At 27.2% G+C, this 10,947-nt stretch overlaps 2 protein-coding genes across 5 annotated transcripts; one reads left to right on the top strand and one right to left on the bottom strand.

The window, feature by feature from the left end:
* The first annotated feature begins 3,326 nt into the window (after window positions 1-3,326).
* Window positions 3,327-4,484, top strand: LOC115717446 (uncharacterized). Its single transcript, XM_030646435.2, has one exon. The coding sequence runs from the start codon at window positions 3,574-3,576 to the stop codon at window positions 4,243-4,245; it is 672 nt and encodes a 223-aa protein (XP_030502295.2). The 5' UTR covers window positions 3,327-3,573; the 3' UTR covers window positions 4,246-4,484.
* A 3,301-nt stretch (window positions 4,485-7,785) lies between these two features.
* On the bottom strand, window positions 7,786-10,685 carry LOC115716907 (GDSL esterase/lipase At4g10955). Of its 4 annotated transcripts, none has more exons than XM_030645829.2 (3): window positions 10,537-10,685; window positions 9,957-10,039; window positions 7,786-9,002 (listed from the first exon to the last, which is right to left on the bottom strand). In XM_030645829.2, exons 2-3 carry the CDS (start codon window positions 10,022-10,024, stop codon window positions 8,033-8,035), a joined length of 1,038 nt encoding a protein of 345 aa, XP_030501689.2. In that variant the 5' UTR covers window positions 10,025-10,039; window positions 10,537-10,685; the 3' UTR covers window positions 7,786-8,032. The 4 variants fall into 4 exon arrangements, with proteins under 4 accessions (XP_030501689.2, XP_060972094.1, XP_030501688.2 ...); XM_061116111.1 differs by having other exon boundaries at window positions 9,957-10,034; window positions 10,537-10,649; XM_030645828.2 differs by lacking the exon at window positions 10,537-10,685 and adding an exon at window positions 10,232-10,489.
* Window positions 10,686-10,947: the final 262 nt, after the last annotated feature.

Genomic DNA, 10,947 nt, shown 5'->3' with positions numbered 1-10,947 from the left:
GCTATTTTTTTATAAAAATTATTAAATTAAATTATAAAATTTGGTATTTAATTATACTAATAATCATGGCCGGAACCACATGTAGACTAAGTGAGGCTTAAATTAAATAATTTTTTTTTAGTCTTTTATACAAATATTAATCCACTCAATATTATCAAATTATATTCTTTGGTGTATTATTATTTGGATTTGAACTTAATAATTAATTTAAAATGTGATTATACTAAAATTTATTTAACATAATTATTTATTATTTTATATTTTATTATAGTCCTATAATTTTTATTAAATATTAAATCTACATGATATAAGAATAAGCATTACTATCTTATAAATAGTTATTAGCTTTCTATAATTATTATTAAAAGTAAAATAAATAAGTGAGACTTGATATCAAATTACACAAATAGCTTATGACACTTCATAAAAAGTATTAAACACCATAAATATTGTTAGCATTTCACTATAAAAATAAATAATCACCCTACCTAAGATTTATTTTTAGTTTTGCCATAATAATATGATAGATCTAGTAATATTAAACACTACTAGTGTTATCTACTTTTTCAAATATTAACATAATTAAATATTATACTTTTTGGGACAAGAATTTAAGAATTGTTGCTTGGATAGTAGGAGGAGGATCCCTAATTTCTTTTTGTAGGGCCATCAATCTCATTCATTCCTTTAAAACTCTCTCAAAGTTTTCAACTTTGCCTTTAGATACCTTACCTTCTCATAGTTCATAAGTCCCCACACTCACACAACCCCAAATAATAACTCAATTCAAATCAAACCCCACTTTGACATTTTTGTCTCTTGAAACTTTAATGAGTACCTAAATTTAAGTTATATTATTGTCTCAAAATTATCATAGAATTTAGTTTGAAATCCCAACTATTAAGTAGCAAAACAGAAACCACTTGAGGCTAGCTCAAGTGGCTATAGAAGAGTGCGTGTGTGTTAGAGGTCCTGGGTTCGAGTCTCATATTATGTATGGTTGTAATATATAAATACTTAAATTAAAAAAAAAAATAGCAAAAAAGAAACTTCAACAAACAAAAAATTGACAAATTTGTATTCTGTTGGAGAATAATGTGACAGAGTAATTCTTTTAGTTAGAAAACAAATCATTTGAATAATGAATTTATGATATTGGATAAATGAAATGTGTGTTTTTTTTTTAATAAATGTACTTATATTTAACATTATAAAAATATTTCAATAAGGGAGATTAAGAATTGGGTAATAGCTATTTCTCTCCTTGAATTAAGGAATTTGCATAACTTTATCTTTTTGTTATTTCAATTTGCTTATGTAAGACTAATATTGTATAATTCAAGAATTTTAGCAGAAAATATATGTATAATAACACATTTTCGAAAATATATGTATTATAAATAGCAGTGATTATTCTAAAAAAAATATATATAAATATATATATATATATTTAATATCAATAAGCTCGGCCTTTCTACAACATTTATAGCCGAATCATAAAAATAAATATGAAAATATATTATCTACATTTTATATACAAACAAAATAAATATAATAGTTAATGAGTGTCCATACTACATCACCTTGAGATGTAGTTACATGTGTGACTATTGTTTTTTTGATAAGAAATTTTATTTTTAGTATCACAAATTATTTAAATTATTTAGAGATTTTGTCTCATATTATTGTATTTCTTGAATTTTTTAGTATGTTAAAAATAATTTTTGAACTATTTAAAGTGTTATAAAATTATTTCTCTGTCTGATTTTATCATACGCGACAAACAAAATAATGATGTAGTTGTTTATACTATTATTACATCAACGATTCATGTAACAAAATATCAAGAAAAATAACTTTTCAGAATATCGAAATAAATTTAAAGTGTACTGAAGTGTTCCTTCATAGAATAAATTTTTCTATATAAATAATAATATGTAGGCAATTATAATTTTTTTTTTCTCTTAAATTTTAACATCTGAAAAAGTTTGAATGATATAATTTGGTAGATGTCAATATTCATGGAGGAAAAAGGGTAAAAATCATTTTGAACTATGTTTTGCAAAAATTATTAATTAGACTCTCTATTTTATTAAATGATAAATTAGACCCTGTATTTTTTAAAATAGTTTAAAATGATATATTAGACTAATTTTTTGTTATAATAAAACTTATTAATTACATGATATAGAGATATTATGATTAAATTAGTTGCAATTTTTTTATTTATTAGTGTTAAAAATTATTTTTAAGTTGGTTATATTAAGAAAATATATTGAAAATTGAGTTTAAAGTGCTATATTATACTATCTTGAAAAATACAAGATCTAATTTGTCATTTAACAAAATTAAGAGTCTAATCAGTAACTTTTGCAAAATAAAGAGTCTAAAATATTATTAACTCAAGCAAAAAAAGAAATGTTAAAAGATATCAGTAGTGCTTAATACACTCATAGTTATCGTATCAATATTAATACAATTAATTATCATTTTTCGTGTAATTTAATATAATAATTTTTAAAAAATATCGCTAATCAATTTAAGAATACTCCCAACAGACTCTCTACTCTATTTTTGAAATACATCACTAAAATTCTATTTTTTTTTTAATTTTAGAGCACATTTTTACCTTACATCACACACTTACTTCTTTAAAATACATCACTAAAACTTTAATTTTTTAATATATTTTATTCATTTTTATTATATATTCACATATCCCTATGCAAAACCCATTATTTAAGCTCAAAACAATTAATAAGATATGTTTGGAGGAATGAATAGTATTTTAAAAATATAAAGCATGAATAATAAATTTTAAAGAAACTTTAAAATGAATAAGGAGTTTAGAACATATATTGTAGCGCATTTTTATTACAATTCATTATTTTTTTAAAAAAAAGCTTCTCTATTTTAAAGAAACTACTGTAAGTGCTCTAAGGACGTCACATTTAGATAGTGCTAGATACTATAAGTATCTAATAACAATTCTTGAGCAAAAATTTAAGATTAATTATGATTTTAACCTAATGAACTTTGACATGGACTAAATTATCTTCCATGAATTTTCTTTCCCCGTTTAAAATCCTCTTCAAATTGAGATGGTTAGATTTAAGGACATTTGTCTAATTTCATTCAATTTTACTAATTATATGATTTTTTAATGTACTAAATCATGCTCCTTAAACTTTAATATCTACAAAATCATACCTATTAAATTTTGATATGTATCAAATCAAGCCTCCTGAACTTTCATTCTTGTTAAATTTTCCTTACTTAAATTAAAAAAAAAAAAAAAATCCTTAAATTCAACCATTTCAAAATATTTAACAATTTAAAACATGATTTATTACATAGACAAATATCTTAAATAGTGAAATCTTAATATCCAAATGAAATAAATAATAATAATAAAAAAATAAAATAACCAAATGTCCAAACACACCCTTAATTAAATCCAAAAAAAAAAAAAACTGAAAATCCACACACAAAAAGAAAACCAAAACTTTCTCTCTCTTTCCTTCTCCATAGATCCACCATTGTTGACCTCACTCCAAACCTTCAAACCCTCACATGGCGAAACCCCACCCTCCACACCGCCCACCTTCCCGTTCCGGCCGTACAAACCTAGCATCTTGCATTGTAGCCCTAATCTTCCTAATCTTCATCATAATCATCGCTCTCATAGTCTACTTCACCGTCTTCAAACCCAAAGACCCCAAAATCTCCGTCAACGCAATCCAACTCCCATCTTTCTCCGTCACTAACGCCACCGTTAACTTCACCTTCGCTCAATACGTCGCCGTTCGAAACCCTAACAAATCTTCCTTCACTCACTACGACAGCTCTCTCCAGCTTCTCTACTCAGGTAATCAAGTAGGGTTTATGTTCATCCCCGCCGGAAAGATCGACGCTGATCAGACTCAGTTCATGGCCGCCACGTTTGCCGTTCAATCGTTCCCGATTTCGCCGCCTCAACAGTCCGGAATCGGAGCGAACATGTTATCGGGTTCGGATTCGGACTCTGTGCCCGGAATGGGTATGGGTTTGGGTCTCGGACCACAGCTCGGTAATGGATTTGGCGGCGGAAACCGTGGCGGAGCAAGTATGGAGATCGAATCGAAGATCGAAATGGCGGGTCGGGTTCGGGTCTTGCATTTCTTCACTCACCATGTTGAAGCTAAGATTGAATGTAAGGTTTCCATTGCTATGAGTGATGGGTCTGTTTTGGGGTTTCATTGCTAATGATAATTAGTTAATTAATTAATTAATTAATTGATTGATTAAGTAATTAATTGATTAATTAATTAATTGATACCCAATTAATTTTTTAGTTTTTGTAAGTTTTATATGTTAGTTTTTGGGAGATTTGGTGAGTTGGGTTTTGTTAACTCAAGTTAATGAATGTATCATGTTAAGTGTATAAATTAGTAAACTTTTTATTTGATGATTAATGATTAATGATTGATGATAATCAAACCAAACTCATTCGAATTATAGCATTGTTAGTACCTTATAAATGGTTACATGTTACTTTAAAATAATTGTTAGAGCAATTTGGGAGGTAAATATTTTAACTATTTAATAATTTTGGAATTAATATTTGCATTTTATTTGTTTAGTGGTATATTAAAATGAATAAGTATTATTACTGTTAAAATTAAATTTAATTAATTATCTATAATAAAAAGTAAAATTTAAATATTTATACTGTAAATTACTCGAGTCTTTTTAATTTTCACATATAAACACTTCCTATGACATCATGCATGATGCTATTAGACAAAATCCCTTAAGCATATTTTTCTTCATGTAATGGTATTTTTCTTTGTAATTTTAGAAAGAAAATGGGATAGGTTTGGTGAGAGAATTGGTCATAATAATTGTAAGCTTTGTTTTTTATACACAACAACATAGTTTGAAATATTAATAAAGGAAAGCTAAAGCTATAATAATGTATATAATAAGAGAGCTTTTTTGTTTTGCTTTTGCTTTTTGGAATGGAAACAAAGAAAGTGAGAGAGATTAATTAGAGTTGAAGTAAAGTGTTCTTGTAAAATGGGTATTGGTATTAATTAATGAGGCTAAGACATCTTTAGGAGTTTTGTTTGTGATTCCATAGATGGGTTTTGTTGTGGTAAATGACTAAAGGTAATGTAAGAGCAAAATTGGCCAATAAGTGTGAATGTGTGGAGTTTTGGGTTTTGGGTTTGGGTAAAAAAGAGTGGTTGAGTTAAATAAGTGTAAGTGGTGCAGACAAGACTTTGGGATTAGAGTCAACTTTTTTGACTTCTATGCTATCAAGTATGAATGCTACTAATTGTAATTACTATTATTCTTTCACGCATTTTTCCACTTAACAAAAATTACATATAAAATTAAGGAAATTAACCTTTGGACAAACAAATTACCTCAAAAATTGTGTAAAATAAAAAAAAAAAAAAAAAACCAATAGTCCAAAACCGTAGTTGGACTTCGGGAACTTAGCTAAAAGAATAAAATTTAAGAAATTTCTAATAGATTCTTTAATTTTATGATTATTTTTAGTCTTGTTATTTTTATGATTATGTTTGTATCACATCTAATTTTTTTTAAAAAATTAAATAGTTAATTAAATTTTATTTTTAGTATTATATTCAAAATTTTCTAGAAAATTTACATGTGAAATATAATCCTATATAGCTACAACAATGCAATAATATATATATAAAAAATAAATAAAAAACTTTCTAATTAAATACAGAAATAATAAAAAAATCTACTAAAATAATTCTTTAAAAGGATATATTATAGACTTACCCTACAATATATTATTGTGTGTTTTTGTGCCTTTGAGTTTGTAAACATTGAAGAAAAAAAAAGAATTAATCTAATAGTTAAAAAAAACAAAAATGATTTTCCAAGAAAGAAAAATTTGCAATGAATTGTTACAAAAAAAAAAAATATATATATAAAAAAAAATTATTTAGGATGTTTTTTCTTTTGTAAAATTTTTAAACTACAAGGATAATGCTAAAGACACAAAAATTGCAGATAGTTTTTACAGAGTAAAATATAGTTTTAGTTTTTACCGTAAATAATTTGATATAGAGACTATATTATTTTTAATTTATGATTAAGATTAATTAAACATGTAGATAATGTGTGCAATTTTTGTGTATTACAATACAATTATAATTATTAGAAATAGAATTCAAAATTCTTAATTCTAAAAAAACCCAAAATTGAAAAATTTCTTGGAGATTGGTAATATTTTAATGGAAAGTGAAGCTTCAAAATATTAAGAATAATAAATTCTTTGGAGGAAAGTTTTGTATGTTCCCAAGCTACAACCAAGTATCTTAGTCCAAAATAATGATATTAACATTTAGAGCACCTATATATATTAGACTAATTATGATTTTTATTTTAAATTTTTTTTTCATATATTAAATCATGTTTCTTAAATTTTTTTGACTATTTAAAATTGCATCTAAATTATTAAATTTGTTTGATTTAAGGACTTTACTATAATTACAGTCAATTTTACTAATTTTATGATTGGTTATATTCTAAATTTTGATATCTACTAAATTACGTCCTTCAAACTTTGTCATGTATCAAAATTACGTTCCCTAAATTTTTATCCATGTTAGATTTTTCTAACTAAAAATTGGACAAAAGTCTATAAATCTAACAATTTCAATAGTTCAGAAAATATTTTTAACGACCTTAAAAGTTTAAGAGGCATTTTTAACGACCTTAAAAGTTCAGGTGACATTATTTAATATATGTCAAAGTTCAAAGACAAAAATCTTAATTAGCCTATATTTATTTCTAGATTATATGTATAGAACAATAAATATTTTATCACTATTTATTGAGTTTACAATTATTTATCAATGATATTTTTAGTTCTCGATTTTTGAAGTGTATTACTCTTAAGGCATGTTTTCTTGAGGCTATTTTTCTCTTAAAAGTAGTCATTGTATTTATTATGAATAGTATATTCATCATTTTTCGTGAAGAATTTTAAAAATTCAGGGTTTACAGTTTACTTGAGATAAATTTTAAAAAAATTATCATTATTAAAACTTAAGAAGAAAAAAGAATTTCATTTTTATTATACATTAATTATTATTGTCAACTTTTTCTCATTTATAAGTTATATAATTGTTTCTCATATCCTTACTCATTGGATTGTCTTGCTTTAACTTTCAATAAAGTATAATGTGCAGATTGATTTAAAAATCACACAAGTTTAATTTGCTTTTTATTATTTATTGGATAAATATTATTTTAAAATTTTATATTTTTAAAAGTTTTTGATTAAATTCTCTATTTTATAAAATGATAAATTGAATCATGTTTGTTTACGTTTTGTTAAACGATCTGCAAACCGTGTGGCTCATTGACTTGCCAGAGTCTCATGATTATATGATGAACGTAGTTATTCGGTTGATACTATTCCAAATAACATTAGTGATGTAATTGTGCAAGAATTGTTTTAATTAAAATTTCAGCTTTTATTCAAAAAAAAAAATATCTTAAATTAATTTTTATTAAAATAAAACTTAATAATAATTTAATACAAAAGTATTATGACAAAACAGTTTACCTATCTGTTCATAGTAAAAATTATCTTCAAGTTTATTATATAACAAAAGATTGCTAAAAATTAAGGTCAAAGTACTATTTATACTATTTTAAAAAAATACAAGAACATCTTTATCATTTAACAAAATAAAAATTCCAATCAGTAATTTTTACAAAATAGCATCAACCCTTATTTATACATCAATAATAATAATAATAATACACATGCAAGCATGAGACTTTAATTCAATCAATAGTAGTAGGTAAAAAAATACAAATTCATTAGCTTTATAAACTTGAATATAGAGATAATATTAACAACTACCAATGATTGAACAAATGATACCATAACAAAAGGAATAAACATAAAAAACATCTGCATATGATGTTTGACTACCCAATGTAACAAGACAACATTATCAAACAATCACACAGTACCAAAACAAATTAAATGATCTTATCTGTAGCTATAAAGCTTGGATTCCAATTGCATATTGTCTCTCCACCATTGATGAATTCCATGAGCTTCTTTCAAATCCCGGGCTGGCGTTGTATTAATAACCAAGTTCGCCGAAGGAATGAGGTGCATTGGCTCTGATTCTTTGCCTATTGCTTTCATAAACAGACCCCCAACTGAGTTTTGAGTTGCCAACCTCTCAATAGCTCCAGCTCCTATATCATCCATTTTCTTCCTGTGTTCGAAATATCCAATGTATTCTGAGCCTATGTGATCGGCAGGATTCACAAATAGATAAGGAGTCCATGCCGAAAGAGCTGTAAATGGATCTTCAGAGGGACCCCTTTGCTGAGTAGCCTTCATGGCAATGGTAAGTCCTGCTGTGATCACACTTGTAGCAAACCGAATTCCATGTTTGATGTTCTTATCCTTGATTCTCTCGACGGGGGCAGAAAAGAAAGGGGGGTTAAAAAGGAAAGAGTTGAGGAAAATGCCTGTCTTGGCCATGTTTTTCCCGGCTAGCATTGCCATTGCTGATCCTAAGGAATGGCCAGCTAACCAAACGTTTGAATCGCCTACCAATGCAACCATGTTTCGTACTGCTTGAATTGCTATCTCAAAACGAGATGTTCTGTGAAGTCCGTGCTGAAGGAAGTGAATGTTCAACTCAATATCCCTTGAAAATGAGCCTGGCTTTGTTAAGGTACCACGAAAAGCTATTACATATCTCGGGCTTCCATCTAATGAGTGGTTAAACTGAGCTGTTGGAGGTTTGAATTCATAAATTGCACCGAAGATGGAAGAATCAGCATCGTCTACTAGTTGACGAAACAGCTGAAAGTGAAAAAACTCCCACCATGGAGGCGCAATGGCCTGGTCACCTAACCGTTTCTCCTGGCGATCTCGTTCTAGAATGTAGACACCTTGAACTAAACTCGCTGCAACAGACCTTCTGTGATTTTCATTCTCCCTACAAATTCCAAACAATAGCAAGATAAAGTTGTTTTCCATATTTTTCTTTTCGAAACTAAGATCCCCCCTTAACCATACAAAATTTTTGAAGACCAGGAAATTATAGCAATTGCTATGTAGGTACCCAAGAGGAACTCGAACCTCAAAACTTGTGGGACCAAACCACATGTCTGATCATTTGAGCTACCCCAATTGGGTAAAATTGTTTCCCATATCATCTTACAAAATATCAAACACATAACAAAATAGTATAAAATGATGCTATCAGAAGCTGCTTCATTCAATCAAGACTAACAGCAGATTTGTATGACTAAAGATGGCTATTTGAAATGACATAAACATAAGACAAAGCTCATAACAGCAGTTATTATCTCATATACACTTTCAAAGGATAACAAGAGATAAGTAATCTAAACTAAACATTTTCTCAACCAATATGGTGATAGGAATTTCCAATCAATATTACCTATGAACAGCAAGAACAGTAAAATAAAAATAGGAAAACAGAGAAATATTTTGTATTGAATACCAATTGGGTTACAACCCTTACCAATTTCTTCACCCCTTACAAAAAATCATCTCCCTCTATTTATTCTAATTCAAGCAAATATCTATCATATGGCTAATCATATCCGAGCACATTTTCTAAACCAATATGGCTAATCTTATTAGCTCAAATGTACAAAGTTTTTGCTTTACATTTTGTTTAGTCTAGTCTGGTCCTTCAGATTAACCTTAAAATCTTTTCTTGGTAGAATCTTTTATGAGGAATTCAACCTCAATCCTCATGGAAAACTATCTCTCACCACTCAATCTAATCCTCATATATCACCATATTCAATTAGTTCAACAGTAAATATTGAATGACAGAAATCCCATATACCAGTTTTTGCAAATTAGAACATATGATTCAAAAACAATCTTCTTCTTGGGGTAGAAAGGAAAGTCTTACCAATCAATGGAAGTTAGATGGAGTGGTCCAGAAAGGTCAAAACATTCTCTCTCAGATGCCATTTTCATTAACACCACACTGTTCTGCATTGTATAGAAAATCCATACATTATATATTTATACATATATATATATGTGTGTGTGTGTGTGTGTAATAAAAAGGAAAAGGGCCAGAAATCCCAACCGCAACTTCCAAAAACCAAACAGAAAAATACAGAGAATGAAATATGAAATTAAAGTGAACCCAAATTTAAAAATTTAAAAAAAAGCACGTACCTTCGAAGAAATCACAGCCAGAAAAAACAAAACCCAGATAGGAACGAACAAAAAGATTGAATTTTTATCAATAAGAAAAGGGTTTATAAGTTGTAATTGAAAGGTTGGTGTTTTGGGAAGAAAATTTTCAAATGTAAAAAAGATCAAATGAAACAAAAACAAAACAACATTTACACCTTTACACGCCAAAACTACATGACATCATAGATTAATATAAGAAAACAGAAGAAAGAAATTGAAAAGTAATATCAATTGACTGATTATATGTCATTGTCTTCTATTATTAATAGGTTTTATTTTTGTACCTCTGTGGATCTGGAATCCGAGAATTGTTGTTCAATCTAAAACGATGTCGTTTTGTATTGATTTGTGTTGAAATTGAAATGGTGTCGGTCTATTCTTAACTGCATTACCACTCAAAGTTTTCTCTTTTAATTTATTATTTAGGTATGTTGCAAAGTTAACTATTAAATATTGATTTGGATATTAAAAACCATTAATTTTAATAAAAAGAGCAATATTACAAATATTAAATAGCATCCTATAAATGGTTAGTATTTTTTAATTATTGTTATTAAATTATTTTATATACTATTTTTTTTTTTACAATTTGAATTGCTCTATAATTATTATTTGGGTTGCAATTTAAACTTTTCTGATTGCTATGTAAGTTATTATGTAGTCCTTTCAAAAAAAAAAAAAAGTTATTATGTAGA

Source organism: Cannabis sativa, chromosome 5 (genome assembly GCF_029168945.1).
Source record: "Cannabis sativa cultivar Pink pepper isolate KNU-18-1 chromosome 5, ASM2916894v1, whole genome shotgun sequence".
Lineage (NCBI taxonomy): Eukaryota > Viridiplantae > Streptophyta > Magnoliopsida > Rosales > Cannabaceae > Cannabis > Cannabis sativa.
This window is presented reverse-complemented; position numbering and strand designations above follow the sequence as displayed.